The 22,058-nt window shown below is 54.4% G+C and overlaps 6 protein-coding genes and 1 non-coding gene across 7 annotated transcripts; 3 read left to right on the top strand and 4 right to left on the bottom strand.

The window, feature by feature from the left end:
- The first annotated feature begins 634 nt into the window (after positions 1-634).
- V1510DRAFT_420370 (HotDog domain-containing protein) lies at positions 635-2,619 on the top strand. Its single transcript, XM_066934438.1, has 7 exons — positions 635-879; positions 919-1,293; positions 1,329-1,393; positions 1,426-1,463; positions 1,496-1,552; positions 1,591-1,771; positions 1,807-2,619. The coding sequence occupies exons 2-7, from the start codon at positions 1,012-1,014 to the stop codon at positions 2,516-2,518; spliced, it is 1,335 nt and encodes a 444-aa protein (XP_066787732.1). The 5' UTR covers positions 635-879; positions 919-1,011; the 3' UTR covers positions 2,519-2,619.
- A 94-nt stretch (positions 2,620-2,713) lies between these two features.
- V1510DRAFT_368090 (Alpha/Beta hydrolase protein) lies at positions 2,714-4,794 on the bottom strand (the record flags this gene model as incomplete). The annotated part of the gene is made up of 5 exons (XM_066931341.1): positions 2,714-4,108; positions 4,147-4,283; positions 4,315-4,453; positions 4,486-4,570; positions 4,640-4,794. 5 exons carry the CDS (start codon positions 4,792-4,794, stop codon positions 2,714-2,716), a joined length of 1,911 nt encoding a protein of 636 aa, XP_066787733.1.
- A 1,844-nt stretch (positions 4,795-6,638) lies between these two features.
- V1510DRAFT_t195 lies at positions 6,639-6,733 on the bottom strand. Its single transcript has one exon. It is a non-coding gene; the product is annotated as a tRNA-Leu (tRNA).
- A 1,211-nt stretch (positions 6,734-7,944) lies between these two features.
- On the top strand, positions 7,945-9,651 carry V1510DRAFT_381113 (uncharacterized protein). The gene is made up of 2 exons (XM_066931639.1): positions 7,945-8,631; positions 8,691-9,651. Exons 1-2 carry the CDS (start codon positions 8,292-8,294, stop codon positions 9,239-9,241), a joined length of 891 nt encoding a protein of 296 aa, XP_066787734.1. The 5' UTR covers positions 7,945-8,291; the 3' UTR covers positions 9,242-9,651.
- Positions 9,652-11,338: 1,687 nt separating this feature from the next.
- On the bottom strand, positions 11,339-13,585 carry V1510DRAFT_211458 (glucose-6-phosphate dehydrogenase). The gene is made up of 3 exons (XM_066930464.1): positions 13,106-13,585; positions 13,050-13,070; positions 11,339-13,005 (listed from the first exon to the last, which is right to left on the bottom strand). Exons 1-3 carry the CDS (start codon positions 13,274-13,276, stop codon positions 11,611-11,613), a joined length of 1,587 nt encoding a protein of 528 aa, XP_066787735.1. The 5' UTR covers positions 13,277-13,585; the 3' UTR covers positions 11,339-11,610.
- Positions 13,586-17,275: 3,690 nt separating this feature from the next.
- On the bottom strand, positions 17,276-19,015 carry V1510DRAFT_404206 (cwf18 pre-mRNA splicing factor-domain-containing protein; the record flags this gene model as incomplete). Its single annotated transcript, XM_066932217.1, has 4 exons — positions 17,276-17,291; positions 17,327-17,365; positions 18,331-18,855; positions 18,894-19,015. 4 exons carry the CDS (start codon positions 19,013-19,015, stop codon positions 17,276-17,278), a joined length of 702 nt encoding a protein of 233 aa, XP_066787736.1.
- Positions 19,016-19,268: 253 nt separating this feature from the next.
- V1510DRAFT_420398 (RAM signaling pathway protein-domain-containing protein) lies at positions 19,269-21,342 on the top strand. Its single transcript, XM_066934439.1, has 2 exons — positions 19,269-19,495; positions 19,636-21,342. The coding sequence occupies exon 2, from the start codon at positions 19,670-19,672 to the stop codon at positions 21,281-21,283; it is 1,614 nt and encodes a 537-aa protein (XP_066787737.1). The 5' UTR covers positions 19,269-19,495; positions 19,636-19,669; the 3' UTR covers positions 21,284-21,342.
- The last annotated feature ends 716 nt before the right edge of the window (positions 21,343-22,058 follow it).

The raw sequence follows: 22,058 nt of genomic DNA on the forward strand, positions 1-22,058 counted from the left end.
TGTTTGATAGACATCTTCACCCTGATTTTAGGGATCGCGTAATTAACAGTGTTCCAAGATCGCGCGACAAGCACAATTTGAGCTTGTATAAACCGCAGCCGTGGCATCATGCCGACGAGCTGGTACTGCACACGCCCAGAGAGATTTACTTCATTTTGCGGCACGTATGTGAAGATGTGTTGACAGCGCGAACGCCGAAAGAAGAGACCCCACAGGAGAAATCAACGTTGATTGTCGCAGTGAAATTTTTCGTCTTCCAGGAGGAGTATAACAGGCATACACAAATAGCGATACGTATCAGAATATTACTTCGTTGCGACCATCGGCTCATACCGCGGAGGCCCAGCTTAATTCCGAGTCAACCCATCTTTTATGATGACCACAGCGAGTGCAATCAGTGTGGGCTTTCCAATGGCTTTCTGGAAATGCGAATCGGTCACGATCGTGTTTAAATAAATAGCAAGAATGAAGTCGGTTCAGAAGTCTCGCAGGTGTTGATTTTGATGGTTGACGCACTTGCCTGAATCGGATACGTGTTCACCGCCAAAACAGTTAGCCGGCTTCCCATCGGCTAGTTGACAATTGGACGTTTGAGACATTCCGCGATAGTCGTAGATATCGGACAACAGGAAGTAAGCATTTTCCTCGTTCGGATGATTGGATCGTCCCGCGTAAATTCGTACTGACTGAGAATATAAAGATACTCTTTACAGGCTCATCAGTGCTGTCCACGAAAGTTTTACTCTAATTTCATTGGTAAGATACACTCACGAAGTGAGCTGCTCGATCCCACCAACAAAAAAAGCATTGGCGAACCCATTCGTGTTTTGCGGTGCATTTTGGTCGAGCTGAGAGTGTGTTTTGAGCAAGCGTTGGATTGTACTGGCACCATCTAAATACGATATACTGACATTGCAGACCTGCCGTTGTTTCCATCAACGCTGTTATCGCAGACGCCCCGCTTACGCGACGTCACCAGAATTTCAGAGTGCGATCGATCTGGTCTCCAACATGGTGTCGTATTTTCAAGCCAAATATGCAGTGCGGATTGCAAGCGCCTGTACGAGATCGACGCTCTCATCGATACCGGCGAGAGCGCTTCATTCTTCTACCGCACGGAGATTCGAACCTGTTGCGAATGCTTCCCCGGCGTCTCCCATGAGGCGCAAAGTGACATGGCTGGACGCCGTTAAGGCGAAGGAGGAGGGCCGCTTGGCTCGGCCTGACCCCAACAATGTTCACCTGGAACCTTCAGACATCCCGCGCACCATGCAGGACAGCTACACTACGATAGTAAGCCGAAATGTTGGCGATGATACTGACTAAAGTCTTTACCGTTCGCAGAGGATGAATGGCTACTGGACGCTTACGTCAATACTCGAGGAAAGCTTCGGTACGTTGTGATTGAGACCTTCTGACAGTTAGTATTGGACAAATATTTCAGGATCTTGATGCTTTGGCTGGTATGGTAACACACAGAGAAGTTCTAATGTAGGTGTCATCGCGTACAATCATTGTAAACCTGCTGACCCCACGATTGTCACTGCCTCAGGTAAATGGGTCAGCTACGTGGATTGCACTAACCTACAGTCGATCGCATCAGTCTTCTGAAGCGACTCACAGAACTGAAGAATGTCGAACTAGCTGGAAATGTGACATGGACAGGCCGTTCATCAATGGAGATTACCATCAGAGCTCGTACCGTTCCTGATAACGAGGTCTTTCTGACGGCCAATTTCACATTTGTGGCACGTCATCCCATTACTCTAAAGTATGCGGATTGACGGTAATTCGACTGACATCCAGATCGTTCCCGATCAATCCTCTGATTCCCCAGAATGAGACAGAACAGCACATCTTTGATCGCGCTGAGCAGTACAACAAAGCTAAGCGTCTAGCGGCCAAGACTAGTCTTCTCTCCGCACCTCCAAACACAGAAGAGTCGGGTATCATTCACGCGATGTGGTTACGTCAACAAGCCTACGAAGATGTGAATTCTGGCGTTGAAAAGCCTGCCGATGTGGTCATGATGAAGGACACTGAGATAAAGAGCACCATGTTCATGCAGCCCCAGTACCGGAACCGCCATAGCTACATGATTTTTGGCGGTTACCTGCTGCGACAGACGTTTGAGCTCGCATATTGCTGTGCTGCTGCCTGCTCACATGGAGTCCCGCAGTTTCTCTCGCTTGATCAGACCACATTTCGGGCGCCTGTTCCTGTGGGATCAGTTCTGTACTTGACTGCGTCGGTTGCATACACCTCTCCGCAGGTTGAGCCCAAGTCTGGTACTCTCATCCAGGTACGCGTTGACAGTACTGTCTTCGACATCAAACACGGTACTTCAACGTCGTGCGGTTCTTTCACCTACACCTACTTCATCGACAAGGCTATCACTGTTTTGCCGGTTTCATATGATGAGGGTATGAAGTACCTAGAAGGTCGTCGCCGTGCTATCGAGTCTCGCAAGTTCGGAAATGACCTTCTGAACCTCAACGACACCGGCATGCTCGAGTGAGATGAGTCTCGAGCTGTCTACTAGTTAAAACACAATTGTCATCCTATTTCGGAGTGTATTTACATATACATGTTAATAATAGAAACAAATTGGTGCGTAAATTAACGGCGAGACTTTCGAAGATTTTCACGAAGTCTCATGCAGATGTATAAAAACCAATGTTTTATGGGGTTTCATGTATATATGTTTCCGGGATCACCGATCTTTGCTTTGTCCAACATCGGAATCCATGCTGGGTCGGGTAGAAGACTCAGCGTCGTCAGATATGTTACCAGCTTCATAAAGAGTGCGGTCGATTTCGTCCGAGGTAACGACAGGGCTCTCCACTACCAGTTCATCAAGTTCGTTGATGTCATTTTCATCTTCTTCACCAGCACCTCCGCTGACACCAGCAGCAACGGCTCGGCCGTCCTCTAACCGGATCATCTGGTCCCGCTTTGCAAATCCAACTGTACGATAGCCTCCTTTCTTTCCGAGAAGTCTTTCCCGCCGGCGCTGGAAGATAACGAAAGCACCGAAGCCAATGGCAGCAATGATCACAAAAATAAGAGCAAACTCTCCGGCTCGGTAGTATGCCTGCCGAGTAGCCTCCTTAATTCTCTTCTCTTCATCCTCAGAGGTAGGCTCATTCGGATTTGTGGAATTTGAAGATGTGTCGCCTCCGATAATACTGCTAGGCGGCCGCTCGTCTCCATAGTAGCTGTAGTCGACGTCAATGAAGCGGTAGAGCATGTCGCGTGATCGCTCAGCTTCATCGAACGGAACCATGTGTGAACAGTTGTAAAACAACACGTACGTCAGATTCCGAGCCGACTGGTAGATACCCGCCGGCTCACCTTCGAAGGTCCAACTCAAGCGAGGTGCCCATGTGCCACCGGGAGTTTCTTCAAACCCAGTGCCACCGTTCCATGACATGTGGGTGATCAAATCTTCGTTGCCCACATGATTGCAGATCAAGTCCTGATCGCCATTAAACATCACAACCGGAATATTTTCTAGGATAAAGGGCATCAGATCGACTGCAGGCTTGGAATGACGTGCATTAAAAGCCTTTCCTACCGCACCGGAGCACTCAGTCCATCCCGTCTTCTTTTCAGGGTTCACGTGCAGAGCCGCAAGCACTTCAGGCTTTCTGAGGTAAGGTGTGACAAACTCCAAATCCTCCGGCCAGTTGACGCCGCAGGCCGGAAAGGTATCAGATTTGCGGAGATCGTACATGTTACGACAAGTCTTGCCATCCGGAGCGTTTTTGTTCTGAGAGACTTCGAGAATAGTATCGAGAATATCTTCGCATTCATCAATGCCAATTTGAACACCGTCCTGCTCGATCTTTGCGACACACTTGGCGTGTTGTTTCTCGACCTGTGAAGCCTCGGCCGTACCTCCTTGGATAAGGCCAGATTGGTATGCGAAAGGAAGGTAGGCCAAATACTGGCGGATGGGGTCGATCCAGCCATTACCGAGCAAGATTCCCTTCAGGGGAAGCTCCCGAATTGTGCTGTCGCTCGTGGCATTGATATTCCGTCTAAGCATAGCGTCGGCAATGTACGGAATGTACATCCCAGCATAAGACTCTCCGGCAATGTAAAGCTATGGTGGTAAGCTTCTACACGGTTAACAAAACTTACATCATCCGTCTCATATTCAGGGAAGATATCGAAAAACTTATCCATGAAAATGAGGAAATCACTCGCCATCTCCGGGAGGTCGTGTAGATAGCTGTCGGAGTCAACGTAGCTGAATCCTGTACCGACAGGATTGTCGACTGTTGTCAGATGGTGCAGTCACAGACATACCAAACAGCAGGTTCGTGTAGTGATGCCAACTTCCTTTGTTCTCGTGTAGAATACCGCCTTCACCGACTCGGAACGGTCCAATCTCCATCATCTGTCCATCCATAGACGAACAACCGGGACCGCCATTCAACCAGATCACCTTTGGTCAGTACAACGAGTAAGGCTCCTTACCGTTCGTGGTTTGTCACTCAAATGCTTGCTTGTAACATGCCAGAAAAAAAGATTTCCGTTGTGCTCAGGGTTGATTTCTATATGTCTATGAAGTTAGCTACGGCTGCAACTTGATGGCGCCGATGATACTTGTGTTGTAACAGAATGAACATACCCAGCATGCATCTTTGGTAGCGCGAGCTCGCTCGGAACACCCGGCAGACTCTTGACGTAATAGTCTGCGGCGGACTTGTCGATGGCCAAGCATAGCTTCAGCGAGGCCACCGCTAGGAAAGCTCCGAGGTGGTAAAGAATCCGCGAGACCGTCATTTGGAACTGCGCCACTGAAAGTCGAAGTAAGGAAACGTACAATCCGGAAGCGCCGGCTGTCAGTGTGTGTCGCTTTATGACACACTGGCGCGTGTATGAATAGCAGGCGCCGAACTATGACGCTGAGAAAAGCCTTTCCAAGCAATCCCGTGGCAAGTTGCGATCCTCAGCAGACGTTAAGCTGAACCAGCGTGATCGCTGTGTGGCCGAAGTCAGTGCCTAGCAAATCACTTCGAGTGTGATCCACTTGCTGGACTCAGTCCGTTGTTGTGTAATCCGACTTATTAAACCTCAGCACTTCAGCCAACAACAAACGATTCGTAAGCCGGGATTTCGTCTGTGAATCTCTGCTTTACGCTGCCTGACTTTTGGTCGATTCACCTGCAGTGCTGTGTCTGGCGTAAGTGCATCTAAATTTAGATAAGCCGTGCCAGCCGCGCCATGATTTGTCCCGCTTGATCCTTTTGGGAAGAAAATTATGCGGCTGCGCTCTCACTGCATCCATAATAGGATTAGCTTATTCAATTAGGTGACCCGACCTGGAGAACGTCCCAAGGCGATGACGATAATGATTTTCAATTGAGGGAGTAGCAAGCAAGAGTCCTGCACAAGAGAATAGTCCAGCTCGAGAGCTTTCAATTTTTCTAATACCGTAGCTCAGCAAGGATTGATTCGACGACGTGTATAGTACCCAAGGATGATCCTCCTACGATTGGTCGATCGACGGCTGTGTACAGAAGAGCAGTGGACGACATGCATTAGCGCCGTCAGCTCAGGGCAGCGCTCAGGCGCCGCGGCCGTGTGAGTGCGTAGGAACGTCCAGCGGCTGACAGTAGATCAGCCACTATGAGGCCACGGGTGATAACCTAGATTTATGGTACCACCAATCCAGTCCAGCGCTGACATGGCCCTTTCGATTTCGAACTCTCCCGCATACCAACGAGTTGATATCATGACATTGGCTTTTAGATGGTCTTGGAGCCTGGATGTGGTAATTTATCTCGCCACTCGTAAGAGAGGAACAGGTCGTTTTTGCAAGGCTAGGTACACAACAGATGCTCTCGGAGCCGGGGTTGTCATCTGTTAGCTGTAATGAACATTCTGCATGCTTCTCGACCGATCTCATTCGCATGGGTCATTCTCTACAGGAGTACGAGTTTCTCTATGGAAAAGTTTTGTACGGATGTACACCTCTGCAAATCAGCAATGTAGATTGTAACCGCCAGCCCCGCAGTACATGAGAGCCCTCCACGAAGATAGCGAGGCTACAAGCGTATGTATACAGCGGCGGTTACTTACCAATGCGACATCTCTAGACAATTTGCATGCGATGGCTCTGAAGTAAAGCCTTGCCCTACTATCTGCTTCTGAGCACAAATATGAAACGTCGTATCATATTTGTGGTTACTTAAAAACAGTTCCGCTTCTGCCTGCGATCAATCTTCTCGCATTCACGATGGATAGACCGTGTCGCGAGTGAAATGCTACATTCTAAACTCTAATGTAACAAATAGTACGACGTAAACTGATTTGTGCCCTGCTAGGAAAGATCCAATGAAGGCTTGAGACACAGCTTGACAAACGATAGTTACGGCTCGGATCTATACAGCTACGATGACGGCACTCAATCAGACAAACGCATTGCCCTCGAATAGATTTACGCCGGGTTCAATAAATCATAATGATTACAAATCTTGTCGATACGAGCACCGTGTCTACAATCAAGTGTATAGCCATATGGTGTATGACGCCACGAAATGCGACAACCATCAGATAAGCAGAATCATTTAGACGTAGGAACAAGAGAAGAGTGATGTCTGGATACTGACGAATGAGACAAAAAGTGAGAGCTGTGAGGTTCGAACTCACGCCTCTTGCGAGACCAGCATATCAAGTTAAAACCTGAAGCGGGCGCCTTAGACCACTCGGCCAAACTCCCTGTACATAGGAGCAACTCGCAAGATCATGTCAGATATTTACAGTGCATGCAAGACAAGTTACGGCATGCGACGTGGCACGATAGCCGCCGATAGGCCGATAACGGCTGAAATTCAACACGAGTACCCACGACACAGGCGAAGCTGACAAAGCCACATACTCCACCCTCGCACACTAAAGCTTGCTATCTTTCGGATCAGAGCACCAAATCCGTCGCGCCGGCGGTAACTATCGCGTCCAGCACCAATGGAGACAACCCGGCTTCCCGTATCGTTCAACCCAATGACGAAGTGAAACCAGGTTTACGCGAGTCAAGATGCAGACCTGAGACCAGCGCTGTCGAAAGGTCCGGTCGGCCGACATCGGCGACCGGCGGCCGACGGCTTCTCCTACCGGCCATCCAAATGATGCATGTAGTATAGAGAACGACCGCGGCGGCCGTCGGCGGCAGCTCGCCTGAAGTATAAGCTAACCAGAATTCTCTTGCCGATGCGGGGCCGACGGAGCTACGAGTCACAAGGCAAGTCTTGCACGCAGTGCGCCGATGTGATGACTAAGGCGAGCATTGCTGGTGCAGGTATCTACCTATTCAAGTTGCTTTCCCGCCGCTAAACAGCCATCAACGGCCTGCCCTGCGCCCACTCATCGTGTTACTGACGCCACTGCCACAGACGGACTTACGGCAGCCTGCAGGCTGTGTCCAACTTTGAATAGACTACTAATCCTGAACTATTGAATCAAGAGCCCGGATCACGAAACAGAAGTCGGCGTTTTCCGCGAAGCCCCGCAACTACATTGGCATTCCGACGAAAGCTCCGAGGCGATTCTTCAAATATTATGCTAGCCGGCAAAATGCGCTGCTAACACGGACATATGTAGTAATAGCGTATGCGGTCCCGCATCGCGCTAGCTTGGTACTCGTATCACAGCTAGTTTCGTCCAACTCACTTCTAGTAGGGTTAGGCTCGCAGCTTTGAGCACGCCATCGGTAGAGGGTTTGACAAAATGCCAATTAGTCAGACACATGGGTGTTGAGTTGCATATCTCAACAATAGCAAGATATGGCACAGCAGTCGAATTTGCGCGACACTTCGAAAATCGGCGTTGACTCGCGGTTTGCCATGCTCAATTTTACGTAGCTTCTGGTCGGCGGGACAGTATGTTTAGTAGCGCCTGGTTATATTATCTGGTCTCTTCCCACACAAAGCGATTTCTTAAGTTTTGTGAAGAATTTTTCGAGTTTTCAAGCAATTCGCAACCCATCTTTGTTCTTTTACGTTTCCAGGCCTCTACTATCACACCCCGACCGAGAGCGAGTGGCAGGAGTGCGAAGAAACTACCACTAGCAGAATCAGGTCGCAAATTGAATAGTGGTACGAGCAGCAGTTTGGAAGGGACATTGGACGATAGAGGAGCCGGAGACAGCCGACACCGCACACACACCAACCAGTACAGAGCAGTTGCTGAAACAGCAACAGCAGTAACACGCAAACAGCCCGAGTCAGCGTAGAGACTTTCGGTGACAGCCGTCTCAACGATAACTCGCTCAGATTTCAAAGATGTCCTACTCAAGCCACCGAGGAATCAACGTGTCGCAGTACATCGCCAACTTGAATTCTCTAGAGCCACTCGACTTCCAGTCGGAGCACAAACAGGAGGATCTGTCATTGTTTACGAACACCCAGTTTTTCGACTTCGACATGGGACGGTCCACCGACGTCAGCGTCGCTATGGCTGACGAGGAAGATGACTCTGGAAAGAAGTACGCAGCATCGGTGAATGCGGAGAAGCAGAACTCGCACGCGCACGATGTGTCTCCATCCTCCCAGGCGAGTCCGGCGGCTCCGATCGCGAAGAAGGACGGACAGAAGGTTCCCGCCGTGTTGGACTTCCTTTCTGGTAAGTTTACTATATAGGGGCGAGGCCCGCCATTTTTTCCGTCCACGCTTACACGTCAGACTATAACTCGTTCAACTACCCCATGAATCTGCTACCCGGACAGATTCCTCAGTCTTCAGTTGAGCATGTCGGTTCGTCCCCCATGGACAAGCCTGTCGCTCACCCCGGAATGTACGCCTCTATGTTCCATGACGCTGCTGCCAACGGACACCCTTCTGGAAAGTTTCCTTCTGGCTCTGTTCACCACATGCAGCAGTACAATTCTACTCAGATGGCTGGTGTCCCTTCTGTTTCTGGAGTCAAGCGTGGCAGTGACACTATGTCGCCCATGCCTGGTACTCCGGAAGAGTCGTCTCGTATCGCTGCCGAGGAGGACAAGCGGCGGCGCAACACAGCTGCCTCCGCTCGCTTCCGTATCAAGAAGAAGCAGCGCGAGCAGGCTATGGAGCGCACTGCCAAGGAACTGCAAGACAAGGTGCAGCAGCTGGAGGGTAAAATCATGCAGCTGGAGATGGAGAACAAGTGGCTGAAGAACTTGGTAGTCGAGAAGAACTCGGCCAAGTCGGTTATCGACATTATGGGCCGGGACAGCACCGACAAGACGGAATAACGACCCAAACTCTTTGAAAGAAAATAACGTCATGATTTAGAAAAAAAACATGCTCTGCAGGTTTTGTCTTTAGAGCAGCAAAAAGTTTGGGTTATTCTGTTTTACGGTTAATGTCTCCTCTTTTGTTTTGCTACTGCCGCTTTTTTTTGGAGTTTTGTTTGAACTGCAAGCTATTAACGGAACTCTCCTAGCTGCGTTCTATGATTGTCTATATTTTATGATGCAAATGGTACCCGCTCTATCCTGGCTCCAACGGCCTGGCTTCTCGCAAGTTACCTTTGCTTTACTTGGTTTATGTTTTGTTATGTTATGTTTGCTTGTTCATAATTCCCCGATCCGCGATCTTGTACCAAAAGTTGTATTTACATGTGCGCCTAGTAGCTGCACTTCAATGAATAATGTTCAAATTATTGCGACTCCGCTCTAGTCATGTATGCAGAGTTTTGTTCACGCTGCTGTCCAATAGCCATGACTAACAGCGTGAGTCGGTGTTCTTGGCGAAAATCCCGAGGATGACTGGTCGCAACGGGTCAGCGCTAAATGTGGCTGCTAGCCTTCTCCGCTACGACCAGCCAAAGCTCTCCATCAAATTCGCGTATGTAAAAGCAAAGCCTCGGATCTCTCCATAAACCTAGAAATATCCTCATCGCGGCTAACACGTTTACATCGGATACTTGACCTCACGCAGACTGGAGATTCTCGTATTAGGGTTCGGACTGGGCGTACCATCGCCGTTATGGTCGTACTTCGCCTCCGGCTGGAAAATCGAGCTTCATTCGCGCTCGGACGTCCAGCTCATGCGTCTAAACGGCTGCCGCCACGTTGCATATGGCGATGCTAATTTTGTGATACCTCTGGAATTGCTGCAGCGGCGATCACTCAGCCAGCCCTCTTGTTGATAAGGTCCAAGCCTCTGGTAGGGCATCGCTGAATACATCGCCCACCAGGCGCATGCGGCACTTCCAGGCACTGTACTGAGGAGGATGTGTAGTTCTCAGGATGTTACACTGGCCGCCCAACAGAGTTTGCGCTAACTCGAAATAGGATGAGGTTTGTCCAATATGGACTCCTACCGAACGCTTAGTGCCTGGTTTCGACTCTATCTCAAAGCCGCGCCTTCAAGTCTGCCATCAGCCAATGGCTAATGTGCCAACAGGACCGCCGAATTAGCGATGGAGCCGTGGGCTATGCGTGGTACGTTGACAGCGGAAGCTAATTCTGGGTGGTTGGGTACGCGACTTTCGCGGAATCTGCAGCGCCAAGAGTAGCACTTGCAACGCATGTCTGCAGCTTCGGCCCGCGTCCACGAGAATTCAATTGTGCGGGACTAGTTACTGCAATGCCCGTTTAGGACCCTTGTAGACTGCCGTAGTAATAGAGCTGCTACGTTCGCCAAATAAATCATCGGTACGGTTGCTGGGAGAAATGCGGCTAGTCTGGATGATCTCATTTTTCGTATCATGACGGGAGTCGAGAACCTCCGCCCAGCTTTTCACCTTAGATTCCAGCCGAATAGCATAGCTCTTGCAGCCGCACGTAGCCAAGAGTAGCGATACGAGCAATACGTACTTACTCCGGACATCGCCATGGTCGCTTACCGAGGTCATTGCTAAAATCATTACGAACTCCGAGATTTCGGGAACCTTCGCGTCCATACTTTTTTTTACGCTCTCTCTTGCAGGTCCCGCCCGACATCGGCATGTCGAATCTGTGCTGTCGTTGCGGGCTTCGCCGATGACGCAATATGCGTGTCTTCTGAGGATTGATTTGACTTTGATCAGGGCGGCGGATTCAACCCACTCGGGCAAGACGAACAGCAAGCTCATACCAAACACCAGGGACCGAGAACTGATAGCGAGCCATGTGGCTTGGAGTCATCGACAGCAATTAGGCTACATACGATAAGAAGGCTCTGACTCTTCTGTTACACGAAACCTTGAGTAAAATTTGGCTGTGGACATGTGAACGTAGTGCTTGCGATAAAAACTGACAGCCTAACACAAACGCCACAACTTTCGGCTAATGTCTAGAGACACATCGTGAAGTTCTGGACAAAGGTCTACTTTTAGCGAACTAGATTTGAATTTCGCGACGCGAATGATCGCAATTGGCTATATTATTGGAGTCAATCCAACACAAAACAACAATAATAAAGCGGCTGCCTCACGAGTTCACCGGTAAATCAATTAACGGAGGATAGAACAAACACATCCTGTTGCTTTGGAACAGCTGTCAACTGGACCACAGACTCTGAACAAAAGCTTGTCGCTCGAAAGTACTATAGTAAACAAAAAACTCATCACTCGTAAACATTTTCGCCTTTAGCTCATGAAATGACAGATACGCGATGTACAGATGATAGCTGACGCTTACAAGTTGCCGTTGAGGTTGGTCTGGGGCCACTGGTAGCCTTCATTCTGGGCACGGGTGTAACCGTTAGCCTTCAGGAAGTCGTCCAGCTCGGCCGGTCCACGGCTGCCGTACGGGTACTTCGAAGGAACGAAATCCTTGTTCTGATCAATGTGGTGCAGCAGCGGCGTGAAGATGGACCACGACGCGTCCAGCTCGTCGTCGCGGACAAAGTTGGAGTGGTCACCGTTGATGGCGTCCAGGATGAGAGCCTCGTACGCCTCGGGGATGACGAGGTCGGTGTAACGTTCACGGTAAGTGAGATCCAGCTCAGTCACGGAAGTCTTCATGGAGAGACCAGGCAGCTTAGTGTTGACCTTCAGGTAGACCGACTCGTTGGGCTGAATGCGGATGACCAGCTCGTTTCTGGGGATGTTGTTGAAAATGCCAGAAGTAACGTCCTTAAACTGGATGCGGACCTCAACTTTGCCGTCGTCGAGAGCCTTGCCGGCCTTCAGAATGAAAGGCACGCCTTCCCAACGCTCATTCTGGATGTGTGTCACGATCGCAGCAAATGTGGGGCAGCGCGAGTCCTTGGGGACGGTGTCATCGTCGAGGTAGCTGGGCTTGGTGCCATCCTCCGACTTGTCGTACTGTCCAAGGATAACGTCCTTGGGAGAAATGACGCGCATGGCCTTCAGAACACGGACCTTCTCATCACGGATGTCCTCGGCATCGAACGACAGGGGACGCTCCATGGCGATCATGGTCAGAACCTGCAGCAGGTGGTTCTGCATAACGTCACGGATGATACCGAACTTGTCGAAGTATCCACCACGGCCCTCGGTACCAAAGCGCTCCTTGAAAGTGATCTGGACTGAAGCGATCCGCGACTTGTCCCACCCAGAGCCAAGGAACGAGTTACCAAATCTGAGAATAAGAATGTTCTTCACCATCTCCTTGCCGAGGTAATGGTCAATGCGGAAAAGCTCGTCCTCAGTCCAGATCGGCTCGAGCGAGCTCTGCAGCTCACGCGACGACGCGAGATCGTGACCAAAGGGCTTCTCGATAATAACACGAGCGATACCCTTCGCGGGGTAGCAGTTCTTCTTCAGTCTCTGGGCGACCGGGGTGAAGACGTTGGGCGGCAGAGCCATGTAAAAAAGGCGGAAGCGCTCCGGAACATCGCCTTCCAGCTCTTCCATGTGCTTGGTGAGAGCCTGGAAACCCTCATCTTCGTCGTACTGGCCAGAGACGTAAGTGGTGACCTTCAGGAAGTCCGCTAGCTGGGCCTTGACCTTCTCGTCAGGGGTCTTGATGTAGCTTGAGATGCGCTTGCGGTAGTCTTCGAGGTCCATCTTGGTACGGGCGTAACCGACAATCTTGACGTTCTTGGGCATCAGACCATACTTGAACTGATTGTGTTAGTATGTTCCTACGGAATATCGTCATGACATACCAGACCGAAGAGAGCAGGGTACTGTTGTTAGCATAGCTCCATTAACAATATCTTACAGTCTTCTTCTTGGCGAGATCACCAGAAGCACCGAGGACGACAATGACCGATCCATCGGGAAGACGCTTGGTCGATCTAGTGGTCAGTATACAGTAAGTGGTGCCCGAGCGTGGCAAGGAGGTATCAGTAAGGTTCAGGAACAAGAGCAGGTCGGTCAAACGGAGTTGCATGGCCGGCAGCTTTGCCGTGCGCCCGACGGTCCGTACAACCGTAGAGCCGACCGGATCAAACACATGAGCACGGACAGACGCCTGTCAAGGTCACGCGCCCACGTGGATCGAGGATGGCCGGTTGACCGGGGTCGGACGCACGGAGTGAGTCATCAGACGCAAGCTGACAAGCACCCGACGCAAGCCGCACGACTGTGCGGCTTGCAGAGCCCTAGCTTGTGGTGTGGTCCCTGCGCCACAGACAGCCGGCGACTTCGGCGGGCGGGTAAGTGCACTAGCCACCCATTGGCTGTCATCACCGACCGCCTAGACCCGCGAACGTCAAAAGGCCAGGCCAAGGCCAGCCCTGGCGAAGACGCAGTGACGACGCATCCTGCATGGATTACAGTCGTAGGAGGACAGGTAGCAGGCAGGACACTGGGTCCGGTCCTGGAGGGGCCGCGGACCTTGACAACCAGCCACAGTATGCCGGCTGAGCCACCACTAACTATACAGCCGCCACGCCTAGCAGCCGACCGCTGTCCATAGTGGGACACCGGCGGTCTGGCATACCATAGAAAGGCAGCTGCTAAAGCCATGGAGCCGACTCAATTCCATGCAAGTGGATGATTGCCGGCCATGCGGGGGCCTCCTCGCGTCGTGCGGGAGTGCGGCCCACCATGCGGCCCGCCCGCACCATGCGCAGATCGTAGTGAAGTATCGGCCACCAACCGTCCGTGCCCCACCCAAGAAAGCTGTAGACCCTATCGACAGAGAGCAGACACGCCGCCAGCACGCATTTTCCGTTTGCCAGAGCCCGCCGGTCCTTACTCTGATAATACTCTTGCCACGCTCAGAGAACACTGGACTTACCCAGCCGATTTCTGCTGCGAAATAATAGTGTCGGACATGGCGAATGAGATCAAGGGAGTACTACCAACTGCAGCAATGACCAAAGAGTTTCGACAGGTGGAGGGGGTAGAAGAAAAGTAATGATTAGCGGAAACTGGCTGTTATATGGGCCAACACTTATAATGACTACCCTACTATACAATTTGTGTGCGCGGGAGGAAAAAAAAAGAAGCGAGGCGAATGGCGCTGGCGTTACATAAGCGTATTCCGGGTAAGGAAGCGCGGGTATGATCCGCGTGGCGGCGGGTCACCATCCTGCCGCCAATGGCAGCCACTCTGCCAGTCGTCGCCGAGAGACGAGAGGCTCGTGGGCGCCATGGCACATAGAACACAGCCATGGTGTCTTTGATTGGGTTACGGTGGGCGGGTCGTGGTGGAACAACCTGAAGGCTACGCGGTCGGGCCCAGGCGGCCGACAGCGGCCCATGGGTCGGGCCGGCCCGCGTATCCGCGGCTGACAGGCGGGCCGGCCGAGGCCACACAGTGTGGCGCCCGATCGGCGGGTCAGGGCAAAGCCGTTGGGCCCTAGCCCCACCGGTCGCGACCGGACCCGGCCAGGCCAGGACTTGCCGGATTTAGGAAGACCGAGTACGCTGTGGTCCGGGTAACTACAGACAGCCGCTGGCCACTCTGCAGGACGACCCCCACGGTCATCGGGTAATGAGCAGTGGCGGTGCAGCACGTGACTTATTTAGCCTTACTACGGGCCCAAGTGGGCCGACGTGGCGCGTCCCACCGGGCCCGATCCCAGACTAGGCGTAATGCCGGTGGCTGGGGGCCGACGATGGCACCCGCCCCATCCGGCGATAACGACGGTCGAATAGGCATCCGACATCGGCGGCGTGCGGGTCGCACCGCCTCTGCGCCGGATTAATAATGACAGCCGGGGCACCTGACGTGGCTGGGCGGCCCGTAAGATGCCGGGTCGGGCCGAAAATATAATGAGTCTTGTACATGCAGATGATAACGGCCGATATGGCCGGCGATGTCGGATTAACTGGTCGGAGATACTGTGGCGGGAGTGAGGGCCGGGCCGAGCAGTCCGGGCCGGTGCGCGGGTCAATTGCGTCGAAGAGAGGGGCTCTCCCATGCGGCGGTGCAGCGGCTGTGCCCGGCTATGCATGGGATCGCGGCTGGTGCGGCTTGTGCGGCTCGTGCGGCTCACGTGGCTCGCCGGGCCCGAGCTCAATGAACTCGACCCGGCCAAGCATATGCCGTACCTTTCGCTTCCAGGCGTCCACCGTCGCCCGCCGAACGCGCACAGCTACAGCGTGCTTCAGTGCTCGTTCGAGTTGATGTGCATCACATCGGCCCTCGATGACGGCCTGTCGGAGTAGCTCGTCGACATTGGCCGCTGCCAGTACTCTCTCCTGGCGATCGTAGCGCTTTTTCAGGAATGTGACCGTGATGCGTATGTCGCGCTGCAGTTTCTTGTCTGTCACGCCATGCATGCGCGAGACACCTACTATCAATTTCCGCAGTACCCGGTTATCGCTGTGATATCCGAGCATGCGCAGACAGCGGTATCCCTTCAACGCCAGTAACGGCTGGTCCGGTAGGCACCGCATCACAAAAAATTCGTAGAGCTTCTCTGGCAGGACTGGTACGAACTCGTCATCCTTGAACGCGAGTAGCCCGTGATCGAGATTGGTGTCCGAGACGTCGCCTGGAGACCGAGCATTCAACCGTCGGCGTACATGTGGCGGTGGTGGCGGCTGTAGTTTAAGCATGAGCATCCATGCCGCACGCACATGTCCCTCAAGAATGAGCACTTTGAGCACAAACATGGTCATATCATGACTAAGCCGCACTCCGTACTCATGCAGGCCCGAAAACACCAGGATCAGAACGCGCGTGCTATGAGCCTGTCCGAAAGACTTGCGCAGGATGTTGCGCATGTGCCTCTCAAACCTTGACGCACCCACGAGCTCCTTGAGCCGGGCAAAGGCGGCCACTGTGACGTCAATACTGTCGTCTTCGTTGACCAGCATGTGGTGCTCGATAAGTGCCACCAGCATTGATGGCTTCGTCTTGCTCCGGGAGACGAAAAATAGTTGCTCGTCCAGCTCCTGCGACTTGACGAGATGAACTAGCTGGTCCTCAACTAGCGTTGACACCTTCACTTTCGACGCGTCAAGAGCTTCGAGTAGCATCAGAACCATTGCTTTCTTGGGCTTTGCCGAATTGGTCACTGCATTGCGCTGCAGGCGTTCGCAAAGCTCAATGAGCGCGGCCTGAGCTACTCGCAGGCTCACGTCGTCGATGAGTCGTCTGGTGTACACGACAGCAAGCTCTGGGCTAGTAGTGACGTGTCCAACCGCGATCTGCTCAAGCACATGAGCCGCGCGTCCGGAACTTATCGAGCGCCCGATGCGGGGTAGAGTCTCGAGATAGTGAAACACAAGATCATAGTCGCCCAGATAGCATGCCTTGGTGATCAAACGCTCCATGATGGAAGTACTGACGAGCGCTGGCGCCTTGCCGCCACAGGTGAGCGCGTCCCAGATCCGATTGAGCTCGACGCGGTCGCGCGCCAGCTCAGCAATGTCCTCGAACTCGGCTGGCGAGCAGTTGTATTCGGCAGGGTTGGCAGCCACAGCAGCAGTCATGGCAGTGACGGCGTCGAATTCGACGTCCGCGCGCCGGCCGAGGCATGTCTTGATGATTTTTTTCGTGATGACGTCTCCTTCCAGCAGAGGACCCATGCACAACCAGCGGACGGCCGAAGGAATTGCATTAAGCTCAATGTACTTGTGTATTATAACCATGCGTGTGGTTTGAGTGGCCATTCGGTCGGAGTCCGCTTCCGTGGCGCGAGTCTGTGGATCGTCGAAGGCAGCTAGGTGGCGGTCCAGTTCTGACACGGCGCTGTGCTCTAAAACAGAAATCTCTTGCTGCGCGCGCGTGAGAAAGCCCTCGATGCCGCCGTTGCCATCGATAATGCTTTTGAATGCCGGCCCATCCAGGCCCGTTCGGAAGTCGTCGGTAGCCAATTCTTGCAGCAGCTGCCGAGCAAACTTGACCTGGTTTGCCAGCAGACATCCTCGAACAATATTGGATATGGCTATGCCCTTGTGAGGCAGCCGCAGCAACAGGCGGTAAACGGCCTCAGTAGCGTTGCCGACTGCAAACGTCCGTAGCAAGAGGACCACAAGGTACTGAAACTCGGCCTTGCGGTACAGGTGGTAAAGCATAAGACTGACCGTCGGCGTCGGGATTTCAACGATTTCTGACAGGTCCTCGAACGTCTGTAGCATGTAGTCTAGCGGAACCTGGTCTTCGTGTAACCGTGCCGAGAACTTGATAAGTGCAGCGTCCACGTCTGAGGACCTCTCGTCGCCGACCGTAAGAACCTTGCGGACATTTTCTGCCGTCAGTACTGTTGCCGTCGGGGACATTTACCCGAAAACTGGTCGCGTTTGCGTTCGTCAAGCAGTTTGCTCGGCCGTCCGGTCCCGTCGTGCAAAAATTGAGCGCCGTTGACACGCAAAAACCGTCGGAAGGCCATGCTGAGGTGATGCTCCCCAATCCATGGATCGACGCCCTCGTGCAGGAGGCCACCTGTGCACTTCTTCGTGGCCAAACCGTCCCGCAACGGCCGACGAGACCTGTTCCTGACTGCTGCCACGACACTTCTTGCCGTGGCAGCGGGCGCTCGGGGCCTGTACATACGTGTGATATGTAATGACAGGCCCAGATGTTATTGCCCGGCGGTCAGCAACAAGAAGTTTGGGTTGTGGCGGTCAGGAAACAGTGCGAATGATGTCTGTGATGCATGTATGTAGGTCGTTTGGCAGCAAACCCGAGAATTTTTTCGGTGGTGTGGGAGCGCCGCACTCTGTGCGGCTGGAGATGCACCCCACGTTTGGCGGCCGCCCAGCGCGGGGGAGGGCACAATTGCACCCATGGCCACTGGTTGGAACACGAGGGGGTTTTATCAAGTCTGTCGGGTACAGTGTGGCGCTGTAGCGTCGCCGGCCGCCTCCGTCAAGTACGAGGATAGGTCGTGTCTATTCTATGCGTACACATCTATAATACATACAACGTCATGCTATTTACGCGTCCGGGTCGATCTGCGGGTTGGTGTCGGTTTTGCCTCCGGCTCAGGCTCAGCCTCTAGCTCGGGCTCGGCCCTGGCCCCGGATTTTGTCTTGGCCTTTGACTTTGACGGCGTGATCGGTGCGGCCTCGACCGGTTCCTCGTCCTCAACAGCGGTAGCTACGCCAAGCGCCGCATCATCCTCCTTCTCAGCGTTTTCGCGGGCGGCTGTGAGGGCATCGGTCTCGGCTTCGGCCTCGCCGTACTCGCGGCTCTCAGTGGCGTCGACCTCGCGGTTAAGATCCATGACGGCGTCGGCAGCGCGCGGTCCCAGCCGCTCCTTCACCAGCTTGTTGATGGCCACGTCGGTCCTCCGCTCGAGAACGTCCAGTTTATCTTGCAGGTCGCGCTTGAGGTCCCAGTTCGCCCGGCGTGGCTGCAGCGTTGTGATATCCAGCTCTTCGTCATCCGCAACCTCCGGTTCGCCTTCCTCAGTCTTCACCGCGGGATCGTCTGTCAGCACGTCTTTGGCAATCTTTTCGGCCGCCGCCTCGAGCGTTTCCTCGCCGCCGAGTGCTGAAGGTGGCTCCAGATAGCCCTGAATCGGGGCCCGACTGTCGGGGTCGTAGTTTCGCCGCGAGAGCACGATTCTGGGCGTCAGTAAATCCGCGGTGATCGCAGCACGTACTCTGAGTCGTCTTCGCGTCTGGCGGCCGCATCGCCGTCGTCGCTGCCTTCGCGCTTGCGCTTCAACTGGCGCAGATGCGCCAGCCGATCTTTTCTGGCCTGGGCCTGGGCGTCCAGAGACATTTCGATAGCTACGGTCGCGGGTCTTGCGCTTGTGTCTGCGCTCGCTAGTGCGGTAGCTGTGCCTAGTAGTGTAGGCGGGATGCAGGTTGCGTCCGATCCGGATTGAGCCCGAGTTGTCGTCTCGTCGTTCGTGTCGAGCTGCTGCACAGTGGACGAAAAAAGACGTGAAGTGGCGGTGCAGCGCCAGACGGGGGCACCAGCCACGGTGTAGTTAACCGCCGAGGCGGTGCTATGAACACCACAAAAATCATCGAACTCGCCTCCCTTCAACATCGAGCTACGAGCCAAGGTCCACAAGCGCAAACGATCTCGGAGACCTCTTGCAGGCGTTCCAGGGCATTGCGGGATTGGAAGAGTCATCTGAAGGGCTAGGCGAGCCAGCGCTCGATACCGCAGACTGCTCGAGGCGAGTGAGAGACCCGAAGGAGACGACTTCAGGTCGCACGGTGCAGCCGCTAGACGGGGCGCACAGTCACTCTGGTAAGTGGGCAGAGCCGGGCGTGCGAATGCGCTGGGTTTCCTCATAGGGGGCGGGGAATGGCGGCGGTGCGACTTGGTCAGCCGCCGCCGGGATCATCTAGCCGCGGCCGGATGGGCGGACAGTCTCGCTAACGAGGCAGCTGCTCGACGAATTAGAAACGGTGCCCGCAGGCCATGGTTGTGGTACCTATGGAGCGATCCCGGAGCAACAGCGAGAGCACAATCCCCAGTAGGGCAGCGAAACGAATGGGCTTCATTGCACGAATGCCAGCGACCGACCTCTCGACCGTGGACGAGTCGCCGCCGACGAGACACGTGAGGGGCGTATCCCACGACAGCGTGATGGAAGTGACGTTCAGTGCTCCGGCGACAGTGGCTCCGCTGGCGCCAGGGTCGACGATTAACAGCCCGGTGCCAACGTCAGCCATTCCGCCGGTGCCGCCGGTTCCCGCAATCCCGCCGATGCCGGCGCAGCAGGTGACGCCGCCAGCGCCCGGAACGGCGCAACCGCTGCAAATGCCGCCGACAGTGACGCAGGTGCAGAGCTCTGCGCCGGTGGCGGCGCCGGCCGCGCCGTTTGCTGGGCAGGAGAACGTGTACCCGGTGCGGGTGTCGAGCGTGGGCCAGGGCTTTGCCACCGAGGAACCAGAGACGCCGCCGAGCGCGTACTTCCGGCGGCTGTCGGTGCTGCAGGAGCAGATCGCGGACCCGGTGAGCATCTCGGCAACGTATGCGCTTGAGATCGTCGAGGCCGCGCGCGGCATCCTCTTTGCGGTCACGCAGGTGGTGCCGTCGGTACGGCAGTTTATCAAGTTTGGCGACGACAAGAAGCTCAAGGCGACGTTGACGGGGATCTTGCACAACATCCAGCTGCATGTGGAGGTGCTGCTCAAGGCGCTCGAGATCTACGACTCGTCTGAGACGCCAATGATGGAAAGCTTGGCGGTCGAGCCGATTCTGACCGCGAGTTTGTCGTGCATCGGCGCATTCCGGCACATGATCGGCCTGCTCTACATGAACATTAGACCGCTGGCGAACAAGGCTGAGGTGCGGCACACGCGCTCGCTGGTGCTGCTGCTGTACGGCTCGCTATGCGAGGTCAATAACTGCTGGGAGGGCCTGAAGCCGGCGCTGGCCGAGTGCCGGACGTCAGTGGTGTCCTACCTGCGGCCGGCGACGACAAGCCTGATCTATCGGACGAAGGCGCCGCCGCCGCCGGCGCCCAACGCGCCGCCGATGCCGGCTGAGAGCGCGCATATCACGCCTGGCCCCATGTCGGCGGGCCCGACACCGTCGGCGCTGTTCCCGGGCTACAAGACTGGCGGGCCGCTGCCGCCTCTACCTATCGGCACGCCCACGGTCGAGACCACGGCGTACAACCTGCATTATCCTCTCGAGCCCGCCGACCCGGACGAGCAGCTCTACGACCGACTCAACTTGGCCACGCTCTCGGCGCTACAGGTGCTGGCGCTGCTCAACGAAGGCATCGCCAAGGTCTCGTTTGGGGCTGAGCCCGACCACAAGATCCACGAGCTGTCGCTGATGTGCGACACAGGCCTGGAAATCACGAGCCAGCTGCGACAGAGTCTGAAGACCGTGCGCGGAGCCAACGTGGCCGAGCGCAACAAGTTCTCGGAAGAGACCAACGCGTTCTTCAAGGCCGTCATCAACGTGCTCGAGTTCACCAAGGTCATAATGAACGAGTACCCCTTCCTGAGCGACGCCCGCATGTCGTTGTCGACACTGACGCGTGTCACCAAGGAGGTCCTGAAGATTTTTAAGTCTTAAACATTTCACGCATTGTATTTTAGGCGTTTTGGCAAGAATTGAACGAGCATTCTCAGCTAGAGAGCCGATCGGCGCCCGTAGGCGGTCTCTACGACGCTAGCAGCGGGCGGATCTGGATCACGGTCCCGCTGCTGCAAGCGGCATGTTGCCATTCAGCGAACCAGGTGCCCACAGCAAACGCAGAGCACCAGGATTATTATAAAACGGCTTTAGTCAGTCTACGTCTGGCCATTTGTGCTTATTCAAATGGAGCAAACTCGAAATCGCTTGGTATACCAGACGGGTAGTTAAATGTAAGTGACGAAGAAGAGTGCGTGAAAAATTGTTTTATTGTGGGTAGGGTCACCCGGCCGAGTGTGTGCCTTAGGGCTGGGGACCTGAGCCGCGGGTGCGGCGGCCCGCAGGCGGCACAGAGGCCACAGACGGCTAGCCCAGAAAGTATCGCTCCCCAACGTCGGCCGCCGCCGGCGGGCTAGGGTCGAGTCGGTGGGCGGTGCCTGGCCGCGACATGCGCAGTCCCGACGTTCGGCGTGCGGCGCGGCCTCGTGCGCAGAATTTTTTTTCGCTCGGCCTTGGCCGCGGCCGTGACTCGGAATCGTGGTCGCCCACCGTGACTCAGCCCCGGCAACCCATCGCAGTGGATCAGCCGCGTAGGCGCCGGCGGCGTGGGTCTCCCCCTACGCGGAACGCTTTAGGCAATGCAATTGCGCTCAGGCGCCGGCACCCCGTGATCAGGTCGCCGCGGTGACCTAGCCAGACTGGAGACTGCAGTAGT

The sequence above is a fragment of the Dipodascopsis tothii genome (assembly GCF_038497935.1).
Source record: "Dipodascopsis tothii strain CBS 759.85 unplaced genomic scaffold V1510scaffold_25, whole genome shotgun sequence".
NCBI classification, from domain to species: Eukaryota; Fungi; Ascomycota; class Lipomycetes; order Lipomycetales; family Lipomycetaceae; genus Neoaidaea; species Neoaidaea tothii.

Bases quoted from the DNA above. Each gene is read 5' to 3' on its own strand.
- V1510DRAFT_420370 (XM_066934438.1), top strand. From the start codon at position 1,012: ATGGTGTCGTATTTTCAAGCCAAATATGCAGTGCGGATTGCAAGCGCC. The intron at 1,294-1,328 runs GTAAGCCGAAAT...TACTGACTAAAG, and splicing joins AGGACAGCTACACTACGATA to TCTTTACCGTTCGCAGAGGA. The intron at 1,394-1,425 runs GTACGTTGTGAT...TCTGACAGTTAG, and splicing joins AATACTCGAGGAAAGCTTCG to TATTGGACAAATATTTCAGG.
- V1510DRAFT_381113 (XM_066931639.1), top strand. From the start codon at position 8,292: ATGTCCTACTCAAGCCACCGAGGAATCAACGTGTCGCAGTACATCGCC. The intron at 8,632-8,690 runs GTAAGTTTACTA...CTTACACGTCAG, and splicing joins CGTGTTGGACTTCCTTTCTG to ACTATAACTCGTTCAACTAC.
- V1510DRAFT_211458 (XM_066930464.1), bottom strand. From the start codon at position 13,276: ATGCAACTCCGTTTGACCGACCTGCTCTTGTTCCTGAACCTTACTGAT. The intron at 13,071-13,105 runs GTAAGATATTGT...TGCTAACAACAG, and splicing joins ATCTCGCCAAGAAGAAGACT to TACCCTGCTCTCTTCGGTCT. The intron at 13,006-13,049 runs GTATGTCATGAC...TAACACAATCAG, and splicing joins ACCCTGCTCTCTTCGGTCTG to TTCAAGTATGGTCTGATGCC.
- V1510DRAFT_420398 (XM_066934439.1), top strand. From the start codon at position 19,670: ATGGTTGTGGTACCTATGGAGCGATCCCGGAGCAACAGCGAGAGCACA.